The sequence below is a fragment of the Plectropomus leopardus genome, chromosome 9 (assembly GCF_008729295.1).
Source record: "Plectropomus leopardus isolate mb chromosome 9, YSFRI_Pleo_2.0, whole genome shotgun sequence".
Taxonomy (NCBI): Eukaryota; Metazoa; Chordata; class Actinopteri; order Perciformes; family Serranidae; genus Plectropomus; species Plectropomus leopardus.
Window position 1 is genome coordinate 25275304 of NC_056471.1, and position 24918 is coordinate 25300221.

Consider the following 24918-nt stretch of genomic DNA (forward strand, 5'->3'; position numbering starts at 1 on the left):
AAAAGAAAAGAGGAGATCAAATTAAGGATTTTCTCACATTGCAATTTGGGAACTTTTGGCTCAACACGATGGATGGTGGGAAGATGACGGTGACATAACTTTGCATCTCGGGATCGCTGCGTTTTTTCTATCAATAAAAAAGTAGTCTAAATGAAGAGTCTGTAACCGGGACCGACGCTCGGTGGCCGGGAGCTGCAGCCCAGCGGACGCAGGGACCCGTGAACCGCAGCGGCTTGCCGGGATGGTGCGCCTGCTGAACTGCCTGCTGCTGGGATATCTGACCTGGAATCTGCGGATATCGGACGCGCAGGGGGAGTACTGCCACGGCTGGCTGGACGCTAATGGGAATTATCACGATGGCTTCCAGTGTCCGGAGGACTTTGACACCACGGACGCCACCGTGTGCTGCGGCTCCTGCTCGCTGCGCTACTGCTGCGCGGCCGCGGACGCACGGCTGGACCAGGGCAGCTGCACCAACGACAGGGAGGTGGACAACACCGAGTTTGCAGCGCGTAAGTTTTGTAATTTCTAACATAAGTTTCATCTTACAAAATGCATTCCTTAAGTCTTCCCTAAAGTGCAGCATTTTGGCAAAACTTTGCATAAAACTGCAAAGTATTTAAGAGATTAATTAGGTTGGGTAAAAAATACCACAGATACATCACTGTTTACCTTAAACTAATTGAATAAAACCTGCATGTAATTATGGATGAAGTACACAGAGGCATGTTAAGTCTAATTCATGGCTTATTTAGTCTCATTTTGTCATTTTATTTGGTTTCTGCTGGGAGGTCAGAGGTCAGCTGAACGTCAATAAAGACAAAATAAAGCAGGTCTCAGTGCCACAGTGGGCACAGTTTCCAATCATCACCCTGCTGTTTTATGAAATTATAAGAAATAAAACTAAATATGTGGTGCATCTACACAAACAATTTCATCTCTACTGTTGGTACTCTTCATGTACATTTATGGTATATATTTTGGCACACCTATTTTTTTCACATACTTGTGTACATCATAGTCCTGACTATTCTAACGTCTACTGTTCAAGCTTTGTCGTGCTTGTTCTTTGCTGTTATGTCAGCTTTTATTGATTGACAGAGTCAGATTCCTAAAAAAAAGTGATTCTGAGTCCCCCCTTTTTTTTAAATGTCTCTTGTCAGACAACAAAGGACAAAATCTGTACTATTCAACACAGTAAGGACAAAATATAAATGTTGATGCCTTTTTTTAAAGTATATGATCTGTTTTACAAGACTTGAAGTTCTTTTGTATGTAACCTTTTTATATATGAAGTTACTGTTTTTCTTTTAGTCAAGTCAAAGTTTATCAGCCCAGTATGACAAAGCATGCCTCAAAGGGCTGTGATAATAGTAACTTAAATCAATTTCAGTTTTATAGATAAAGTCCATTATCATGAATTATTATTTGCCCCAGAGGACTACAACATAAAACATCCCTTTCTTTGGACCCCTCACAGCAGATAAGAAAAAATCCTTTAAAAAAAAAAAAAACTTTAACGGGGGAGATGATGGTGGAAACCAAGGGACGAGAAACCGAGGAGGGATCCCTCCTCCAGGACGGACAGACGTTTCCAGCATTAATCAACCAAAGTTTCTAGTTTCCACCTTTTATCTGAGTGCCTGTGGCTTCATTTGACCTGAACTCACTGCAGATTGCTATCAGTGTGAAAAGGAAAACCAGTTATTGATGGTGCGGCCTGTCAGTAACTCAAAAAGTTTTCTTAATTCTTTACTTATCTTTAAGCAGAAATTATTACAAAACTTAACTGAAGGATAAGGCTTACACAATACAGCAATGTGTTCAAAACTTTCACACACAAGCCGGCTTATAGCGCTGTGAAACACTAAACACATTCCCTTTACGGCTCATTAATTTCCCAAACAAACCAATCATAACATAATGAGACAGAAACACCCTTTTCTTTGGCTCCTTTAAACATTTGACAGACTTAAAGTGTGACATTAACTCACTGTGAGGTGGGAAATCTTTCATAATCGGTCACTTTAACCCTCAACGTTTTCTTTAAATTTTACAAACAGATAAGCTTTGGGGCTTTAAGTGAATGCACTGTGCTCACAATTTCCTATTTTTCTTATGAAAATAAATAAACATTGGCTCATTTCCTCCCAAAGAATAAATGGGCGTCACAGAGTGTAACTTGAGCTGTTTGTGTTTTCCAGCAGGAATGTGTGTTAATAATACTACGAAGGATTTAAAACAAATGACCCGATTAAACTATGTTTAGTATCACAGTCTTAACCACCTTAAACAGCAGCCTGCAAATTTTAGTGCCCAAAAAGGTTAAACTTGAATAACTCTTTTTCTAGGATTAATAATAATAATAATACAAAAGCATTTCAGGTTTTTCATTGCAGCATTATGCTGTTATAAGCAGATTTAAGTATTAATTTATGTTTTTGTCACGAATAAGACTTACAGGACAGCATATGTATTACTATGTATTACTACAGAGTTTAACACAGTGGTAATAATATAAAACACTTATAATGTGTCGTTTGTGCTTCTAAATGTTAAATAGTTAATTAAAGTGTTAAAAAAAATCTGTATTTTATTTTTAAATCCTGCACACAATTTTTATGCACCAGTTTGTGCCTTTTCTGCATCAATTAATGTTGTACATGTCTTTAATTTTGTCAAAATCAAAGTTATCAGCTTTCATGTTTTTTGGGGGGGGTACAGAAACACATGTTCTAAATACTGAGGGGTACATTTCCCCTCCACCGCCCCGAAATCTGCACCTATGCACATTTTCATAGCCTTCAGCTTTCTGTCCCATAAAGGTGTTTTCTCACTGTTGGTCCTAACCTGCCTGTGTTTCCTCCCTCCTCAGAGCCCGTCTACGTTCCCTTCCTCATGGTAGGAAGCATTTTTGTTGCCTTCGTCGTAGTCGGCTCTCTGGTGGCCGTCTACTGCTGCACGTGCCTGCGGCCCAAGCAGCCGACCCAGCAGCCCATTCGCTTCTCCCTGCGTAGTTGCCAGGGTGAAACTATCCCGATGATCCTCACCTCCGCCCCCCCGAGCCTCCGCGCCCCGTCGCGACAGTCCAGTACGGCCACCACCAGCTCCAGCTCAGCTGGAGGCGGCAGCTCCATGCGGAGGTTTTCTCTTGGAGGTCAGGGGCAGCAGCAGCACGGCTGCCTGGTGTCCGCCACCGTCTCATCATCAGCCTCCACCCCCACCCAGACCCCTCAGACTCTGCCTCCACCTCCTCCTCCCCCCTACACATCCCCACCAGCACCCATGTCAGGAGGTATGCAGCACCCGCTGCCCTCCACCCACACCCAGCTACAGCTCCACCAGCCCTCTCAGAGCGCCGGCTTCCTCCTGCCACAGCAGTACTTCTTCCCCCTGCAGCCCGACGCCTTCTCAGCAGCCAAGGGCTTTGCCGACTTCGGACAGAGCTGACAGGGTTCCCAGCAGGGGAAATAGAGGGATTACATGATTTCTAGATGGTTGGATGTGAGTCAGCGAGGACAGACACACTGCGACACAGCTGGTGGTGTTTGGGTGGAAGTCCCAGGCCGGCAGAACGGACACAGAGAGCGCGACAGGAGGACGAGGGATAAAGTACGACAAAGCTGTGTGGCCTGAGGCGCTTCCCCCTTCTGCATCACAGGACACATCAGAGTTCAACAGACCTGTTAGAGCCAGCAACAGTTTCAAACTTGTGCACTTTTGTCTTATATTGTAAACAGACCTCACTGGCCTCACATTTTATCTTTAATGCAGGCTGTTTTTTTTTTAAGGTGACAGCTCACAAAACAGACTAAAATCCTGAACAATTTTTCACAAACCTTCCTCAAAAAATTGAAATACTGCACCGACACTGTCACTCTGAGAGTCATGGTTACATTAGTAAAAATAGATGTTGGAAACCAGGGAGATAATTGTGTTTTTTGACAATCGCAAAGACCTCTGAAAGAGGGGAGGACTTGATACACAAAGAACATTTTACTTAAAGATGAAATGTGGACTTTTATAAGATGTTGTACAGACATTATACCCTGAGCAGGGTTGTCATATTGATTCCCTAATTTACAGCAAATAAAATGTTGTCTCTCTTCTGATAAATGTGAAGTCTGTTAAACGATATTTTTGTGCTCTGAAGGACGCCTCATCATCACTCAGACAAAAAGGAAACCGGAGCGGTCGGGCCTGCACAGCAGCTCACTACCTGTCGCTCATTCTTGCGCCAGACTTCACAGCAGGAATGCAGCGCTGAGATCAGTCATTGTCAGTGTTCAATGAGCATGGCATGGTCACAGTGTTAAAAACAACTCGCCCCAGAAATAGAGGTTTAGGTTGCACCAACAGGTATAGCAAAATCTCCACAAAGACTCCTCTGTTCTCCGGTTATCTGACTGTGAAACAGACTTGGCAATCAGCGTCTCATGAAACTTCCAGACTGGTGAGTTTGAGGACGTTAGCTGCTGCATTCAGGCTCCCTTAAAGTCTGTGACATTATCACTGTTTAACACAAAGTACAACTTACTTGCAGATTCCAGCGTTAACTTCTTCAGGTCTTGTTTATGCTCACTGCTGTCGGGTTGGACTCCAACTTTCACATTCCATGCTCTGCTTATAAAAGGAAAATACAAGTTGTGAACAAGTTTTCATGACATTTCCTAAATCTTTTTTGGACAGGAATTATCTTTCATGTCTTAGCCAAGCCTCAAAAAACTTTCCATTTTTCTTGTCCAGGTTAGAGTCCTGATTATAATTCACACTGAAGGCTGTTACTAGTCTTAAAAGGTTCATTGAAATTTCTTTCCCCTTTTTTTCTGGGTCCTAAATTTCTGAAACCATTCCGTTCAAAACAATATCTGTCATTTATTGACTTCACAGTGGCTATGCGATCGTTACACGTTAAAGGTGTAATCTGTTTGATTTTCATGAAATCACACCAGTTAATGTATATCATTCCCTAATTACCTTTATATATAGTAGTTCTCATATGTAGTGGCTGAGTCCGCCATTCCTGCAGTGGATTCAAACTGTCAATCAAAGCACAGAGGATTTACATGAAAAGATGCGTGTATGAAATTCAGCATTAAAGGTGAAGTCAGCGATTCTAGAGAAATATTGATATTTAACTCAAAAACCAAACAAATACTCTGCTTACATCAATGCTTCCTCAGCAGCTCCATTTTACCGCCGCCCTGCTCATATGATGGCAAAAGAAGTTCTTAGTTTTAGCGCACACATAGAACGGACGTCTTGTCGACCACGAGGAGATATTTGCTGAATTTAACAAAAAATGCATTGGATCAGAATTACAGACTCCACCTTTAAGGAGCATTTCCTTTAATGAAACCGTCTCGCACTGTTCCCACAAAAAGGAAGTGATGTCACAACTCTGATGCAGGTAATAAATAAATATTGATCAGCTACTCTTCGCTTGCAATAATTGTTGACTGATGTCTTTATTAAGTTGAGAGAGAATAATTATACGCACATCAAGACTGTGCAAAACAGCGTACACTGAAGAAAAAAGTAACGCATGCACACTCACTTCATGCCCCACAAGTTCAGTGAAGATGTTTCAGTCCTACTCGGTGTTACTTTTTTGTTCAATGACTTCTTTAATAAACCAGCGTGAGTTTGTTTGGCTGCACTCTGAAGCAAACACCAGTTTCTCCTCTGTTGTATTTCTGATAAACTAGCTGTTAAACAATTGTATTTTAGTAGTAGGGCAGAATTAATAATTACTTTGATTACTGATTTATCTCACAAACCCTATTCTAGATTTACTATTGGTTTACAAAACGTTAGAAAATTGTGATTTAGTCCATTACAACTTACCAAAGCTCTATGTGTCATCTTAAAATATCATGTTTTGTCCGACAAACTGTCCAAAACTTAAAGATATATAATTTATGTATGACACAGGAAAGCAGAAAGTCATAACACTGGAGAGACCTGAATTGAAATTTTGGTATCTTTGGTCAATAAATGTATGATACATTATCAAAATAGTTATCAACAGATGTTCCAGCGATTGTTTTGGTCTGACAAAATGTTACCAAATGCTAAAGAGGAATAGAAATAGTGCTTCCAGACTTACTCAGTAAACGTAACCCCATGAACATGAAATTAAAGTCTACTTGAGTAACTTTGAAATAATCTGGATGCTGATCTTTCATCTAAACAGATTATTTAGACAGTTGAAGGTCGACTAAACGTCACCGTCATAACTAATAAGTTCTCTGCTGACGTAGTTTCTGTGCCCTGCAGACAAACTGATGCCTCTCCCTGCCTCTTCCTGTTTAGGTTCCCACTGCACTGTCTGTCCTGTTTTCCGCCACACACCAGCACAAGACGACACACTGATGACAAACCTGCAAATACACAGAAGAATAAGCAGTGATGTTCACATTGTTCCTCCATGATTGTAAAGTTTATTTCAGTAGTCCTTCATGGCAGTAAAAGACAACACTTATAAGTTTGCAGTCCCAACATGCAGAACAATCATCGAACAAAATGACGGAAAAGAAACGAATATTGAAAAGTAAAGTTAAAGGTGCGGGTTTTTTCTCTTTTGTAAAGTGATCAACACTCGAGGGAGCATCAAAGTAGTACAGTTAAACATTTCAGAGAACAGTTTGTGTTATCCATTCATGCAGCCCACGACTTTCACAGACAACAACGTGTGTTTTATGTTTTCTGGAAAAAGAAAGCAACAGTCCAAGCCTTCCACAACGACAACATCCACATTCAGCGGTTTGGAAACTTTTTGACAAGATGACGACCAATTAAGTTTTAACAATAAAGACCAGCAAAGAGAAAAATAATCGTTAACCCTCACTAAAGAGCTTTCCTGTAAAGCAGAAGTACACTGCATGAAGAAAACAAGTTACAAACATGTACACTCAAAAGAAATCATATACTGAAACCAGATAATACCAGATATCCACTACTGGAAAGGTACATCGAGTGCATTGTGCAACATCTCCTGTCAAAGCGAGCTGAGCATCAGAAACTCCCACAGTCGGGGTCGAGAGTTTGACCACACAGACAGTCATACCGCACGCTAACACTCACACATTCCCATACGGGCCATGCATCAGCACACAGTAGTACACTATAGCTATACCTGGAGTCGTGCAGACTGACAACTGGAGCAAGCCACACACTCACATTCACACATTAAAAGAAACACACCGGGGGACGCCAGAAACTCCCGGTCTCACGTAGAGGACACAGACATGCAATGCATACACAGAATTTACCCACAGTAGAGGTGACACACACACACACACACACACACACACACACACTCACACACTCACACACATACACACACATACAGCACATGCACATGCAGGCGATAAACTGACACACGCGCTCATACACACCGTCAGATCTCCCATAGGGAGAAGAAAGCAATCACACAGACATTAAGTAGTCAATTATAAATAAATCAAGCTGTAACAATATTAATATTAATAATAACAAGACATTTAAGAAAGCTCCTCATTCGATCTATTCTATCCTGCCAGTTTATCAGAGGAAGAAAAAAAAAGTTACAGACAGTTCATTACAAAGCCAGTCGATGCAAAATTCATACATCTCCAATATAAAAATACAAATCCACAAAATAACTATAGAGACAAAGTAGTTTCGATATTGTCGTGAAGTTTTCCTGGCTAATATTTCTCTCTCCCTTAAGCTAATGGCACTTATGTTAGAAGGATAAAATCTCCATTTTAAGGGAAACACTATCACCACTGTGAGCTCCAACAAAACCATCAGAGAGCCTCCTGTTCGCCTCTGCAGGAACAAATCGTAGTTTAAACTCGTGCCACAAGGCACTCTGTAGTTTTCACATTGTACGAGTGCAATACTGTGGTGGGGAGACAGTGATTTTGTCTTCAGTAGGTGTGTGTGTGTGGAGCACTGGTCTAAGCTAGCTGGCTAAACTATTCTTGGCTATCTGTTTCTTCTATGAGGGAAAAGTTCTACGTAGGCACCGTTGTGATTGTTGAGACAGGAGTGATGTGTGGAATGCAATTATTCGTCGAGAGCAATGCTTCTGCTGTAAAAACGGTGGAAACAGGACTACAGTGAGTTGCAGGAGGCAACCTCGTAAAAAGAAAGAACAAGGAAAAATAAAAAAATAAAACCAGGCACGATATCTACATACTTTTTTAAAACTAAAAAGAAACGTTTTAAAAGAAACAAGGATGAAGGCATGAGCAAATGTAAGGCTTTACACAATAGATGCTTCCTTAAGTGCAAAACAAAAATGTAATTATTACAATGTCTGCTCTGAAGTGGTCCATTTAGTGCTGGAATACACTCAGGAGTGTGAATACATTTGGTTTTAAGTTTTCCGAATTCACTAGTACTTGGAAGATTGTATACACGACTGCTCTTTGGCAATCTTTCACAAGTTCACTAAAACTAATCATCGTCCAGTGTTTTAACTTCTATAATAACAGTGTTTAGGAGTTTAATTTAATGATTTTTCAATAAAGAGGAGACGTTCACTCCAACAAACTGAGCGAGAACAGTGAAGAACTTCAGACCACAGACTGCTAAGAAAGCACAGTGCTCATCATGTCTGCTGGACACACAACTACAGCTGATAGTGAACACAATTTATTTTGTTCCTTGTTTTTTTTCTTCCCTTTTTCAAAGACACTCTCGTCTGTCCGTTTCATTTTCATGTCTGTAAATCCCCTCAGTGCTGGAGGCACACGCTCGCGCCTCGTCTTCCCACCGCTAAGCTTCAAATATCGCCATTAGAAACGGCTGCTGTGGCTCCGGATTGGCCGACCAGAGGGGCGGCGGCTCACCACTCGTTGGTCCTCTGTTTGGTGGTGTCGTACGCTCTGATGACCTCAGACTGAGACACCACTCCGTTCTCGTCTTGAGAGAAGGCGTACCCATCTGAAAAAATGTCGAAGCAGTTAAAACTATGTACATCAGTGATCAATTTTTAAAAAAGTATTTCAAAAACACATTTGAACAACTAAAAAAAAAAAAACAAACAAGTAAAAACATAAAACTTAAAGCAATAGTTCAACATTTGGGGAATCTTTCGGTTTCTTGCAAAGCGGATCAACACCACTCTCATGTGTGAACAATACGAAGTTACAACCAGCAACCCGTTAGCTTAGCTTAGCTTAGCTTAGCATAAAGACATAACAGAGGTAAATAGCCGCCTGGCTTCATCCAAAGGTGACTGAATGTGGTAACCAGAACCTCTAAAGCTCCGTGATTAACATGTCATTAACATTTACATGTTATTTAAAAATAAACAGAAACAAAGTGTAGAAAAAACACCACCGTTTTGAGGCAAGAGTCAGAGCTAGGCTCATGTATTGGTGTCACGTTTGAGTCACAGAGCTAAACCTTGATTTCTCTGGAAGAAATTCAACTGGTGATGTTTTACAAACACAGGAGGTGGCTTAACACAAGCCGCTGTCATGAGGATATTTTCATAAACGTTGAAGACTCTAATAACCATCTGGGTGAAAAAGAATTCGGTCCGCCATATGACAAAAATATTTGTTAACCAGTTTTCTAAGTTGCAACAGCTTACTATGTGAGTCTGAGGGTTTGCATTTTATAACAGCGTTTGACGACAAGTACAAGCAGCACCATTTCAGAAATAATCATGCTTATCATGACCAATTTCTGTACATTAGGCATGCGTGCACTGGTGTAAACAGGAAGCGTATTGTCGGTTTTGCAAATTGATACTTAAGTACAAAAATATTACTTAAATGGTAAAAGTAAGACCAGAGATTTCTTTGCTTTGGGAGTCAATACAAAGCAAATATGACTAAATATCATAGGAGCACTGGGAGTATTACCCATCACCAAAAGAAGCCATGAGGAGGATGAAGTCATAAAAGGTAAGTAGACCTCACTAAAATAATCTGATTTGAGACGCTGTGACTGATAACACCTAATCAGGAAGCGAAGGTGGGTGCCTGCACCAACGTTTCCAAAAGTGTCAGTTTTCACTTGTTGAGACTAAAATGCAGCCCAAGAGTTTAAGAGTAAAATTAAGTCAGCAGAATTCCCAACGCTCTCTGATTTTTGGGTTCCAAAAGGCCAAAGTAGTATGGACGCTAGGTGTAAACATAGCAATAGTTATGCTTTTTAAAATTAAAGTATATGAGTGTGGATGTCACTTGAGTTGCAGTCAGGGAAACAAGTTAAAAATGTTTTTATCATGCAGCGTAGGGAGGGAGAAATGGACGTTTATGTATTGTGTGTGGCTCAGACTGGGGCTCGGCTGTAGTTTCATGTTGACCACACAAACATGAGAGCGATACTGATCCTCTTTCTCTCTGCAAGAAAACAAACAAGAATATTTTCCAATATGTCACACTATTCCTTTAAAATAAATGATGTGATGAAAATAAAACATTAAATTGAATTTTAAAAAGTCACCAGTGCTCCCCAAAAACTTTTATCAGTAGCATCTACCAGCTAAACTTTCCTACAGGGTTCCTGTCTGACCTTTGACCCCTGACTCACCTTCAGGTGTCAAATGACTCGGTCACTACCTGGAGGCCAGCGGGGAAGTTCAAAGGACCCCGCTGAGACGAGTGCATAGTGAGGGAATAACAGCGCAACATTTCATCATTTCATCGTTATCTTGCTCTACTGAGCTCAACTCAGGACACACGAGGCACTCGAGGGAGAGGACAGGGAGTCAACAACCAAGAGGGAGAGAGAGGTGTCTATCAGGCAGCTAGAGGGAGTTTTAAATGGGGTGAGGTTTGAATAATGAAATTTAAAAAGGTATCACACAACAACGATCTCATCCCCACCTATGAGACAAACAAAAAACACACTGATCAGACAAAGGACAGAAGAAAACAAAGAAAAATCAACAGAAAACCAAACCAAACCAAACCCATGCTCTGCAAGTGTCATCGGAAAGTTTCAAATGTGACACGTGACATGTGAGTTTTGCTACTGAAACAAAAGCTATATGATACCTTACTGTACACTTTAGTAAGTCTTGTAAGTCTTTCTTACTGCAATTATCAACATTTAGAAAAAGACATTTAAAGGAATACTTTGTCCCAAATGACCATTTGTACACCAAGTACTCACTCTGTATTACATTTAAATTTGGAAGAAATTGGCCAATCTGAACAAACCTTTTAAACGTCGCACAATAGCCCCTTTTACACTGACTGTTCAAGGTGGGAACATCACGCCATTATGCCATTTTGACGTTCTGTATCAAAGGTACGATCACAGAATGGGGGGAAAAGAGCTGTGTCGGCAGAGGGCCGGCAGAGTGTCTGTGTAAAGGGACAGGACCATGGGCGGGACAGAAGTTTTGACGACGTATGATGCATGAACCCTGCTGGTTTTAAAAAGCAGCTAGCAGTAGTTAACAGCTAACTCAAAGAAGAACAGCACCAGTGAATGTCCACAGACTGATTAAACATGAGCTCCTTACCCTCCGACCAGAGAGGACGAGATCAGTCGACATATAACAGGGACGGTGGATGATTATTATCGACAAGTTATGCCTTTGTTATTGTTCATAAAGTACTGCTAACATGTATGTTAAATATCACACTAGAGGCCAGTGCTGTTGTGTTATATGTCACGCCTCTTTTAATTCCACAATGCTGGCATGCTACCTGAAATTGCACCCTGGAGCAGGATAATGCTGCTGTTCTTTGGTTCTGTGTGAAAATGCAAAGGAGGCATAAATAAGGGACTAATCACCAGCCCAGCAGCACAATCTCTGTGTAAAAAAGAGCCAGTAACACAAACAAACCACTGACTGAGGCAGCGGTACACCAGCAGCTCCCGTGTTTAGTGAGGTAAAATTACTGTTTATGTCATCAGAGTCTGGTCTTAAAGAGAACATAGATTCACTTTTAGTTCAGTTTCCTCGTCAAAAACGGCTGTCTGTTTGGGAACCACTAAACATACGACTGGGTAAATGAGGGTTATACTGCATGAGTTGTGTGACAGTTTGTAAACGGATGTTTTGATATCTTTGTTTTTTTAAATGCAGACCCCTACAACTTAAATTCATAAAGGATTTTCCATGTCGTGTAATTTTAAATGCACCGGAGGCAAGTTTTTTTTACGAATTCAATATAAAACAGGGTGAGTATCTGACATATAAAGGATCATTTGGGGAGTGAAGTATTACTCTAAGTAGTTTGCAGCTGTGGGTTAATAATTAAATCACAGTTGAGTAATTGAAGGTAAACAATACCAACATTAAAAATAACACTAAGTCTGTCGGTGTTCCAGCTGCTGTAATTTGCCGGTGGCTAAAATGACTTCTATTATGAAGGAGGAAACAAAATATCTTATTACAAACCTCCAGCTGTAACATTAATCCTGTCTGAATGAGGCCTCAGATACGTTATTGTTTAATGTCGTTTTATCCAAAACAAGCAAAGAAGAAAATCAAATAGACATATATCTAAAAAATAAAATGGAGAAATGAACAAAATTGTGAAATCAGGAAAAATGTAATGAAAGAATGAGACGAGACTCTCAAAAACTGCAAGCTTTCAGCACTTTTCAGTTTTAGTAGAGATTTGATATCCAGCAACTATATGTATTTATGTCTCCAAATTGCCATGAAAATAACTCATCTAGCAGCTCATACGAGCAGTTTGCGAAGGTGAAGACAAAGGGAACTGTCAGGGAACTGTGGGGCTGCTCGCAGACACAGTTCCTGACGTGTGTTTCCTGCATCTGGTTAACGCAGAGTATTTATGAAGAGAGCTGGGATGAGCAGAGCGTCTCTGCCTCCCCAAGACGAAGGGGTGAAACGAAGGTTTTAGAGATAGGGTACGTGTCAGAGGAAGAGTAATGACGCTCGATACGTTCCCCTGACGAGGGAAGAGATTTGGAGGCAGATAAATCTAACGAGGATACACTGTAGTCTTTTTCTTTTTTTTGTTCTTTAGGGTAAAAGTGAACTGACTTCTCCATCTTGAGGCATGTTTAGTGAAAAAGGAAGCAAGAGAAGATAGAAAGAGCAGTGTTTTGTGTAACTTACGGAGCAGGTTCTGCTGCATGGAGTCAGAGCGGTACAAGCTGACGGTGCTCTTCTTGAAGACGTTCTTCAGGAGCTGGGCCCTCTCCGTCAAACTACACACACACACACACACACACACACACACACACACACACACACACAGACGCACACGCAGGCACACAGAGAGGGGCATGGTGTTAGCAGCATGCTGAGCACCACAGGCAGATTTAATGAGCCATACATCAAACCTGCATCCAAGCACCTCCAGGGTGGATGGACCTGCCAACTGCTCTACCTGCTGCTAAAAACACCATGTAGAGAGACAAAACTCTGCAGACGTAGGGGGAAGAATAAAATGTGTGTGTGGGTGAAAATATTTGAAACAGCATGTGGCCAGAAGGCATTCATGTAAAGTCCTCGATGCATACGTACATGTCTTAAAGTGCAAATATGCAAAATCATCCCTGTATCTGTATGTTTGTATCTCTATGTTCGCTACATGTTTCTTTCTGTAAGTGTGTGTGTGTGTGTGTGTGTGTGTGTGTGTGTGTGCCTGCAGCCTGCTGGGTCCGGGACAGTGGCCAGGCTCGGGGATCACTTTCAGCCAGCAGGAGATCTCACACTGATCTGCTCCATGTTGGTTCCTGCTGCAGGCCTCGGGCCCCAGAGAGCAGAGCAGACCCGCTTCAGCTAATACGTTTTCATAATATATGGCTTTAATATAGGAGCTCCAAAATGAGACATTCACTACTCGGGAGGGAAGGGGAGAAAAAAAAGGCGGACATCTACTCTTATGACATGATTACTGACATTACAGTCAAACTCCTGCAATTTAGCAGCAATTTTGAGATTTTTCTCTTCCACATAGGAATATTGTTGGCAGCGGAGACGTGAGTATTTGTGAAATTTTGAGGGATTATGTAGGTTACGGATGATTCTTCCTCCAAGATGATGTGGGGAATTTGGGAAAAATGCTTTACATTTTGTGTACTTAATGGCTCTGCAGCCCTGATAGCGTTGGACCATATGATGATAAATACCGTGAGACAGTACAAATTTGCCATTTTATTATGCTATAGATAACAATGGAGCTCTTCACATATCTCGGGTTTCAGGCTGCTGTAGGCAACGCTCCAAATCAATGAGAAGGGCTGTTTATGCCCCTAGTTGAGTTTTAACGTGTTTTTGCATCAATTTAATGAAGTAAGTTGATTTGTTTTTAATAAATTTGGTGGATGAACCAAAAACAGACATTGTGTGCTGTGTGGTTTAGTTTATCCATAAGCAGTTTCTTAAATAATTTTACCGAAAAAAAAATCTCTAAATTATAATATACACCAATACAAAATTACATATTCTGTGATAGAAGATAAATATTACCACACATTATAAGTGGAAGACCAACTAAAACTGGTGCAAAACAAAATTTGTCTTTTTGAGCAATTTGAGTCAGGAAAATCATAATTTCCCTAGTAAAGCAGCCTAAATATCAGTGGTCCAGATTTTTTATTCTTCTTCTTATTATTATTATTATCATTATTATTTTAGTTTCTGTGCTCCCTCTTTTGTTTCTCCTATGCTCTAAGATTACAGGGACAAACAAAAAGTAATGATTGCTTGGAATAACGTCATATAAATCTGCTGTAGAGGTAGCTACTTGCTAGCTTGCAAGCGTGGACATGTCCACAGTAACAAGTAATATGTGAGGTGCTGTCATGCGATTTGCATGACAAAATAAATGTAAAATGTGACTCTAAAATAAAGAAACAATGATAAGAGTGGTAAAGTGACGTGTAATTGTACCTCTTTCCATGCACCACTGCTCCAGGGTCTTTGGATAAAGCCTCCAGCTCCTGAACCTCATCCACCAGGGTCTTGAAACACACCTTCTTCACCCTGTAAATTAAACAGTAATTAAACAAAAACAAAATCATAATGTGAAAGATGCTTTAACATGATCAAGCCTTCATGAAGTGACATTAAAATATCCCACTAAACACTTTAAACTGCTTTTAGTACATTGGGGAATAAAATTTCTAGCTTTATTAATTTGCTCATGATACCCGATGTCCACAGGACACAAACATTTCCCATGCAGCATTCACAGAACAGAAAACCAGGCAGGAATTTCTTGAGGCGATAGAGGAGAGATTCTAGAGGAATTTCCTGTATCAGATGTGTATTGGAGTGATGAGCGAGGAGAGAAGACTCACACTTTGTAGGCCACGTCAAAGATCAGCGAAGTGACTGGGATGAAGAACAGGCCCATCCAGAAGACGCCCGAACAGAACATCATCTCCGCCTGTGACACACACACACACACACACACACACACACACACACACACACACACACACACACAACACACACACACACACACACACACACACACACACACACGTACACAGGTCACTGTAGACAACACAGAGTTCAACACCTGACCAGAATAAAAGAGGAGCTCTTTAAAAGAGGAAACACCTGATAAGGAGCCACCATAATGGCCCTCTGTAGTGCCACATAATAACAAACATACATGACAAAAGCAGCTCAAAACAAACAGTGATATTGTGGAAATAAAGAGGAGATGGGTCCAAATAACTTGCCCAAAGTGGGTTAATCCTCCGTGACTAAATGATACCATGTTTTTGTTTGGATCTCCCTTCAGGGCGGAGGAAGTACCTGTGAAGTATTTAGACAGCGGGATCTTTTTCACAGGGAAACAGCTCAGCTGTTTGCTGTGCTGAGAGCTGCTGTCAACACGTCATCAGAGGTGCTTTAATGACACATTCAATATAATTGCCTCTAAGTGTGAGAGGGTGTCGATGAAGAGCCGTAATGATCACATTACGTTACATCACCTGCGTGTTCTGCTTTAACCATTATGTTTGTAAAAATATTGACATGGAAAGACTTAAAATATCTAAAAATCATTAGTCAGTTAGCCAAGTGTTTGTCATCGGATTAAGGTGGGCTGCAGAAAAAGTAAAAGTACTAAAAAAATGTTTTTAATTTGACCAGCAACTCAGTCCAAATCCAAAAATAAGTACTTGCCACTTGCTAAATTCAAGTAAAAGCTACAAATAAATGAACGAGGTTAGTTGTTACTTGCTGGTTGCTGTAATAGGCTACCTGGTTGGCCACATTTTTTAAACATCTACTCTGCACATGTGTCAGCACGCAATGTTTAACTGTCAATCAGTCTTTCATTGACCCTCACTGTCCGACACAGCTATACCTACTCTTACTCTATCAAGCATGGTACCAAAGAGGAGGAATTTGTGCAAAGTGCAAAGTGATGTGGCGGCACATCGCCAGAGTGGATCAACGCAAAAGAAAGAGTCCGGGGAAGTATGGTTGAAGTATAGAGAGAAGTGGCGCTCTACAGATGAGGGAATGAGGAGGATAGATGAGCTTTTTTATGACAGCAACACCATCAAAAAAAAAAAGTGCAGCGTTTGCTTCAGGTACTTGACAAACAGGACCTGCTCATTTTTTGTGTTTGTTTGTATGTTATGACAATTTTTTTCATAATTAAGAGTCAGTGGGAGACTAGACAGATTTAATTTTAGACTCTATCAGCAATATATCATTTTGTCAGCCAAGCTGACCAAAAGTTCACAGACAGAGATGATTTTCTTCGCTGTCACGAAACTCCTCGGTATTACAAACAATGAGCTGGTGTTTTATTTTTAACACAGTTTGGAACAAATGTTCTCATCGAGCTCATGAGCAAAATAAATCTACAAATGAGACAGCTGTGATCCTCACTGAGACTCATTTATCTTGCAGGAAGAAAAACACATTTGGATGTGATCTGAAACAAGTCAGGCATTTTAAGAGACAGCTTCTCCTCCGTACTCTGTCATTTGTTGGAAAAATATGCTTCATTAGTAGCAGACGGTCGCTTGTGATGATTTAAATTAAAAATCACAAAGCGGTGGCCGTGTCAGGAGGTTGTTTTGGGTGCAGAGCGGAGGGGAGACAGTGGACCGTCTTGTGGGGGTGAGACCGTGTTTGCTTTGGCCCGCCGCACTGAAACGATCTGTCATTACACGTCAAAGTGCAAAACTCGCAAACTCGTGCTCCTTGCATTGTAATGTGCCACTTGTTTAAACTGCTGGGGCCCCTCGACAGTGTTCTTCCTGTAATGTGACACAGGCAGGGCCCTTAGGATGCACACACACACACACACACACACACACACACATAGACACACACACACGGATCAGTGTCAAAACTATCAAAGTGCTCAGGTTTGCTCAAATTAGCTAATCTGTTCGCTATTACCTGCAAATTGACTTTGATGTCTAACTAAACACCGGGGGAAGAGGAAATCCCAAATGACAGGAAATCAAAAATGTCTTTTTCCTACAGTTTGAGATGGGACTCAGATGAATAGAGCTTTTCTGTGTCGCCCCGGAGGCTGAAAGTGTATGAGATGAGGGAAAATTGCATCGAAGCACGGGATATTTTCATGTCAATTTCTGAAATTATGCAGCCCCGGTGGAAACATTTACTGTTGTTTTTGTCAGACGTCAGCTTAATTATTTTCGTTTTCATTCAGTGTATCATGCATTTTAATGGGAGCGTTTAAGCCGTCTTGAGAGTCTTTTGAAAATAAACCGAGGATGTATATTCAGCATATTAAATCAAAGTCAAAAGAGCTTGAAAAATAAACTATCGTCCGCAAGTTCAATCTATAAACCATATTTATATCACTGCACATTCCTCAGGGCCACAAATGATGTATATTGTGAACCAATACTTTGAATCTCAAGTTTATCATAAAATTTAAATATGCTGGGGATAAATTTGGTACAATAACTCTTTATAACATTAAGTACGGCTGTAAAACCTACAAAAAAATAAAGTAAAACCTCAATTAACTGCTTTAATTTACCGTCAGTTGTTTAATTTGACGTCAAGGTTTCAAAATCAAAACAAATCTGACCAACTTAAATCAACAAGTGTTTGTCTTCAGGCATCTGGACAGGCTCTGTGACTGCGAGTGGGGGCCAGCAGTGTTGGTGGATGCTAGCGATGTCTCATACCAGGGGGCCCCTGGGAGCTGGACGGGGTGAAAGAGGTCCAGGGAGCAGGGGCTGTATTTTTAGGACAAACTAATAAACTTGTCTGGTTGGACAGACAGTAGTGTCCGCTGGCATGGAGGAGTGTGTTTTCACAGGCCAATGACCCCCTCATGGCCACACACACACACACACACACACACACAGACAGACACACAGACAGACAGACGGATTAGACAAAAGACCAGACAGACAGAAGCAATCATACGTGCACATGTGCACATGCAAAATGACAGCTACTTTAAATACAGCTGTAAAATGTTTCTTACTATTTCTACTCCTTCACAAATGGTGGACAAGAGGTTAGACAGGGGGGTGTCCTAAGTGTCCTGTGGAAGTCTAAAGTCCAGTTCAGACCAAAGAATCGTGACGAGACAAGTTGAAACTTGCAACTACTTGCAATAAGCCAGCGTGCAACATTCTTGAAACCAGTTTACGCCAATAGCAACAACTATGTACATCTTTTCAGGCTTATTTTTCGGGTAAATATAATTTCTAACTTAAAATAAGAATGATGATAGTGATGGTGAGGTACATGCTATAACAAAAACATAAACAAAACAATTTGAGCTTTAGATGGACAATATTTATAATAAATATGTGAGAATTAGTTAAATAACCAGGGCCGATAAATCAGTCAATGGGTACCGTAATGTGTGTGTGACGTGAGTACAGTCCCAGCAGTGATCCATGAAAGGGAAATCGATGGCTCGGTGGGTCGTAGGCCCATTATCAGAGAATGCTGCAGTCATTTTGACTTCGCTTCAGGCTGATAGGCTGCCAAAACGCAGTTTTTCTTGTAGTGGTTTTGTCTTGCCAATCTTAAGAATGAAATGGGCTTAATGGTTAGGCCAACAGTACCAGACAAATCCTGCATAGTTTACCTTTAACCCCCACATCTCTAGTGAAGCTACACAGCAGCTAACACACCAGACTGTGGCTGTACTTGTGCTGTGAGAAAAAATAATGCAGGTAATCCACTACTTTACTATCCACACCACAGTTATACAGTATGCTTTGGATTCAGCAGACAAGACTAAAAAAAACAAACAGTTTCATAACACTGTAGCAACTGTACGACATCCCGGAGACGCTAATACTCAAACACTAGTTTCCTGAATGCACAGAGCTCCTTTGTGCAACATTTTTTGTTAGGTAGACCGAGAGGAGAAGGGTTAGAATAAGTTGAATCCTGTCAGCATTTGACCATGTTGATTCTCCAATTGGCTGAATTCATCTGGTTTAACTGGACAACACTGTACATGCTGACTTCAAGGAGAGGAAGGAAATTGAAGATGAAACTAAACATTTGGCCAAATGTGGCTCGAGTCCTCAACAGACATTCCTGTGAATACTAAGCTTCTTATGGATAAATAGGTAGCGAACACAGCACAGTATAGAAGAAGCAGATGACTGAGCATGACAGAAAAAAGCACGCCCAGTTAAAGAAAGTGCATGAAAAGCAAAAAAAAAAAAAAGAGCAAAGAAAATTCCCTAAATGTCCTCAGCAGAGACAAATCAGCCAATAACCACCCTTAGAGAGGTCAATGTGTAAAGCAAACAACGACTTTCACAGTTGGGTCCTTCATCCACTCCATGCTCTCTGTGCGTCGCCCCACAAAGACAGCAAGACGTCGACATGGAAAACAGAGAGAAAAAGCTCTTTACACAAACACTTGTAACTCAGCGGGCTCACAGCCTCACCACAACATTTACGGTGTGTGTTCAGCAAATTAAAACCGCTCCTCTCACTAATACTGTACACCATGGTCAGTTATTATTAAACTAACAATGTGTTGTGGTGTTTATCAATCATTAGCCGAGGGAGGACCTGCAGGTCTGGGTACAAGAGTTTAACAAAACCTCCCGTACGACACACTCATGAGTCTCTAAGAAGGGGCTAAAGGATTCCACAAGTACCACAGAGGGACTAAATCAACAGCAGCGAGGAACAAGGGTCAGTAATTCCATCACTGGGTCTTGCAAAAGTTTAAAAACAGAAGAATTAGATCTCTCTAAGTAAGACAGATTACTCACAGATTACAGGCTCTCCAACACAAAACAAACACAAATTTGAGCATTGTGGTCAACAGCCCTGAGTTTATAGTCAGACCTCATAACCTGTCAAATTTTTTTGTTTCTGTGTCGGCCTACTGATGTGAATTTGTTTGACGAGGAATACTTCTGCCTCCAAAACTAACAGAGAAGTCATAATTCCATATCAAAGTTTTTAGTCTTTCTATTTGAAATACTATATAAAGAAGAAAACATCTATCGCCAGCCGGGTTTTTGCCAACTCTTAAATCTTGCATGTTGGAGCAGATGAATGTATTATCCTTTTCCAAATCAATCTGCCTCTTTCAGGAACACTGCAAACAACAACAATCAAACTTGACTGAAAGCTAGAGATGTCCTTATGTTAACTTTGATGGATTACTGGTTTTAAGCAAGTCTCAAGTTTCTCTTTAAGTTGGTTTCCAAACTGCCTGGAGGGTATTAAAAACACAGAGAAAAACAATGGACTAAAATTTGCAAAACACTGCTGTGATCCTTTATAGAGTGCAATCCCAAAGCAGTAAAAGGATACGTAACATCAGATTTTTAAATTTGTGGCTTCATGACAAGAATTACAGAACCTGAGGACCATATAGTTTTGCAGCTTAACCCCTACGTCCATGTTTCATGAAGTGTATTATACAAATAAAGGACGCCTGTCAAAGTCAAAGTCAAATTGAACAATTGAAACTTGGCTGCTAGATGAAGCTGTAAAATGATATCAAAGTTCTCATTAATAATTTTGTCATCTCTATTACTCCTGACTCAAAATGAAATTGTAAATTGACACTAAGCACATTCAGTCAAAAAAGCGAGAAAGTGGCTGACAGATAAGTGAAGAAAGGAGACATACTTTAAACAACCTAATCGCCAGGAAAAAATGATGGCACTGTACGTTTATGCAACGACGGATACGTTACAGTTGTACATTATTATGTGGCGGATTAAACTTTACATTTTAACAGTGCTGTGGCTGACGTGTGGATCGGTTTACGTACAAAAAACAATTGGTTATGTTTTGAAAAATGTCATGTTTTGGTTTAAAATACCTACTTTTGGGGGCACAATCCAGGCTGGAAATGCTGCGATGTCTCAGTAAAATACAACTGCTTTTCATAGCACCATTCTCGATAGAAAAACAGCGACGGGTCATGAAAAAAACACCCATGTTTGGTCACTGAAAGGCCACTGAAAACACAACAACTGTCTGCTAAAACATAACTGGTTTTGTTGTTCGATGGTCCCAGATAGAGGTCTTCAGTGACCTGTAACTTGTCCTCCACCATCCCCTCCAACTCACTATGACAAAGTCAGCCCAATTACTATAAATCACTTTAGAAATGTTGATATGATGTTGATATGTGCTCCTACACATATTCATGGACAACATTTCAAAACTTTTTCATGATGTTTCAAGGCTCCATAATAATAAAAAACAAAATTTCATGCCATTTATTCAAATTAACACTAGCACACATGAAGGAAGAGATGGTGGTAAACAAAACACTGTCACACCTCAGCACATATAAGAGCAATATTACTTCAACAGCTACAGAAAAAAACATGTCTTTATTCATTAGGTGAAAGGTTTTTCACAAAAGATTACTGTAACTATTTTGTCAAAGAATAAAATTCCATTAATTTTCTAAAAGGCTCAATGATTTTTAGTAATTCCATGACGTTTTCAGGTTTTCCATGACCCTGGCAACCCTTTGTGTTACATATTAAAGTGTATTTGTTGTTTAAAGAACATACAAAGGCAACTGGGCTGATTTTGAAAGGAGTCTCATTGTGATTTCTTTTTTGTTGTTGTTGTTTTGTATAAAAGATAAAATAATTAATTAAAACTAAGCTTGAGTAACTCAAAAATGGCTAAACAAAACACATCTGAACCACTCTTTCAAAAAGCCATTAACAGAGCCTGACTTTCACTCCTGCTTTACATCTCATCAATATCTAACAGACAGACAAAGATAGTCCTGAGTGTATTCCCGGCACGCTGCCACACATCAACAAACCTCTCGGTAAAATGATTGCCTTCTGAGAAACTGTCTCTTATCACTGAGCAGAAACTGCGGAACAATCTGATGCACACTTGTCGAGTGTAAAATCCATGTGCTCATGACAAGTACTTGAGCCTGAGTGAGAGCGAGAGTTGCTCCACTGCAGCTCACAGCAGAAATTTGAAAATAGCAAAAGGTGTGTGTGAGAAGTGAGGCGAGAGAGGGGATAAAGTGTACAGGAGACAGCTGTGCTGATAGCGGAGGCGAGCAGGTCAGTGTGACAGAGCCTAAGAGATGTCTCCTGAGGTGGAGCTAAGCCGCTTAGTGTGGCAGATTACATGGCCCGAGCAGAATAATCTCACATTTTCTTTTGATATCTGTGTCAGACTTGTATGAGGTGCGAACAGGATGAGCCAGTTATGGGAGTACCTGTGAAAAGCACACTGGCAGTTGGAGTGTGTTTTTGTGGATGGACCCTGCACCTGCCTTGTCAATCGTCCAAAGAATATTTAGCCTGACATTGATGAATGCGTTCACATGAAGCTCAGCGTTGCTCAGCGTCTCCTGTTAAAGGCTGCGAGCTGAGGAGTGAGTGAGCACAGAAACAGGAGGAGAAAGGAGTTCTGGTGTCTGTTATGCTGTTGGCCCTCGGGCAGGTTTTTCGACTGGCAGGGTGGCGGTGGAGGAGGGGGGTGAACACAGAGAGAACAAAGAGGAAAAAGCTGATGCAAAAAGTAAAAGAGAAAGAGTAAGAAAAAAAATATGGAAGGACAGCAAGCACAAAATATTTGAAGATTCAAGTGCACATTGAGGAGGAGGCTGTGGTGAAGTATGTGAGGCTGCATCAGGGTTGAGAATAATCCTGCTCTTCAGAGGCTGCAAGCTGAGAGTGTGTCTCTGATGCCTTCTCAGGTTTCGGAGAGATGTGTCCCTGTTTGATGATGTACTGGCATCCCCGAGTTGGGGCAGGGGCGTAGGGTTACCAGCTACCCACAGGACACCATTACTGTCCTCAGTCAAGTGCTGCAGGGCGTGGATGAAAGCAGCAGGCTTCACAGACGGGGGATAGAGTGGAGCTAATATAACCATCGCCTCTCTGTGTTTGTGTGTGTGTGATTGAGATGTAGTGACTTTGTTATGTTATTTTTTGTGTCTTGCACATGCGATTGCCCAGCTGTAATAGATTTAAGATGCCAAAAATACTACTCACTTATAATTAGATATAACAATTGAAATGCAAACAAGGAATGTTTTCATCTGTCCTTTTCTATCCAAACCTGCTGCAGAAAAAGGTCTCCCTCTCAAAACACAATTTAAGTTTATTTTTTTAATAGTCCAATAAGCAGGACTGATCAGAAGTTAATTTTACTACAAAGTGTGGCCATTAAAGGTTAACTTTGGTATTTTTCAACCTGGCTGCTATTTTCTCGTGTTTTTGTGTCTAAGTGACTAATGGGAATATTTTTTTTTAAAAATGGTCCAATATTAAGCAAGAAAATTGGCTGCAATGTAACCATTCTGGGCATGTTTGCACCGCATCTTTATATCCACAAAAGTGGATGATTTTTCCACTGACAGGCTCAGACTATTATTCTAGGTGTCTGACGACATTATGCAAAGGAACCCTATATTGCGAGACCTTTTCGTTAAAGAGTAAGATCTTTTTTGTTCAAACAGCCCCAAAATGCTATCACCACACTCATCAGACCTTTAAATGAATAGTTCAACAACAGGGGTAATACACTTTATCGCTTTCTGTTAGATGGTGAGATTTATGACCACTCTCATACAGATAGAAGAGTTGTATCAAATCTTCCCATCTAATTATCCACCAAAAAGCCAGTAAGTGTATTTCTCCAAATGTCAACATAATGTAAGCAATAGAACATGAATCCTATCTTCAGTCTCATAACAAACAAAGTCCTTTTCTGCCTGTTGATAAAGACTGAATCACCGTGATGTCGCACTAACATCAATCACTTTCAGGCAGACAACTGGCGATTGATTTTTATTGTAGAGATATGTCATAATTTTCAGCTCTAACTCTAATGTTTAAAGATTTTAAGTTAAGCATGGTCCGACCTATCTGACGTTTCTGTTATGCTTATTTTATGTTCTTTGTTGCACGAAAGCTAAGCAATGTACTGCTGTGGACAAGAGCCACAGAAACACTAGGATTAACCTCAAACACCTTGTGTCAAACATCAACAGACCACATCGCCATTTACATAAGGAAGTATTTTCATCCAGTATCATGACTATTACACTGCAACTTCACTGCAAAAATAAATAAATGGTGCAAAAATATATTGTTATACCTCACCTCACTAATCCATGGGATTTCCAGGCAAGATTTTTCTAGTGAGCCCACTGGAGACGATCCAGTATCACCACTGATGGCCAAAACTGGTGCAAAATTATGAAGTCCCAAAAACAATCGAATGGCCCCTTAGTGAACTGTGTTACAATAAAAAAAGTTCCCCAGATGCCAGAAGCATTATCTAAAACAGGACACACACAAACAGATTCCCGGACAGATAGATATTCTCCTGCTGCATGCTGTGTGGTGCCAGCCTTTTTCTTTGAACAGCCTCCTGCTGTGTTTCTGTTCGCTAATGAAAAGATGCCTCATTCTCCTCCCTAGAATGCACTGGGAAATGTCACCTGTGGTTAATAGGCTCTCACTGACCACCTGTGGTGACCCAGCGAGACAGTGGTCCCATTCACATGTAAATAACAA

At 40.7% G+C, this 24918-nt stretch overlaps 2 protein-coding genes across 10 annotated transcripts in view; one reads left to right on the forward strand and one right to left on the reverse strand.

Moving 5' to 3' along the window:
* The first annotated feature begins 142 nt into the window (after positions 1-142).
* On the forward strand, positions 143-4116 carry shisa3 (shisa family member 3). The gene is made up of 2 exons (XM_042492771.1): positions 143-512; positions 2876-4116. The coding sequence occupies exons 1-2, from the start codon at positions 242-244 to the stop codon at positions 3448-3450; spliced, it is 846 nt and encodes a 281-aa protein (XP_042348705.1). The 5' UTR covers positions 143-241; the 3' UTR covers positions 3451-4116.
* Positions 4117-6414: 2298 nt separating this feature from the next.
* The window catches only part of atp8a1 (ATPase phospholipid transporting 8A1), a 139457-nt gene continuing 120953 nt past the window's right edge, over positions 6415-24918 (reverse strand). For 4 of the 9 annotated variants that reach the window (XM_042493926.1, XM_042493924.1, XM_042493927.1 and 1 more), the window contains 3 exons: positions 15247-15335; positions 14837-14929; positions 10846-13146 (listed from right to left, as the gene is read on the reverse strand). In XM_042493926.1, coding sequence (XP_042349860.1) covers positions 12918-13146; positions 14837-14929; positions 15247-15335 — 411 coding nt within the window. In that variant the 3' untranslated portion in view covers positions 10846-12917. The other 5 variants (XM_042493932.1, XM_042493928.1, XM_042493929.1 and 2 more) reach the window with 3 other exon arrangements.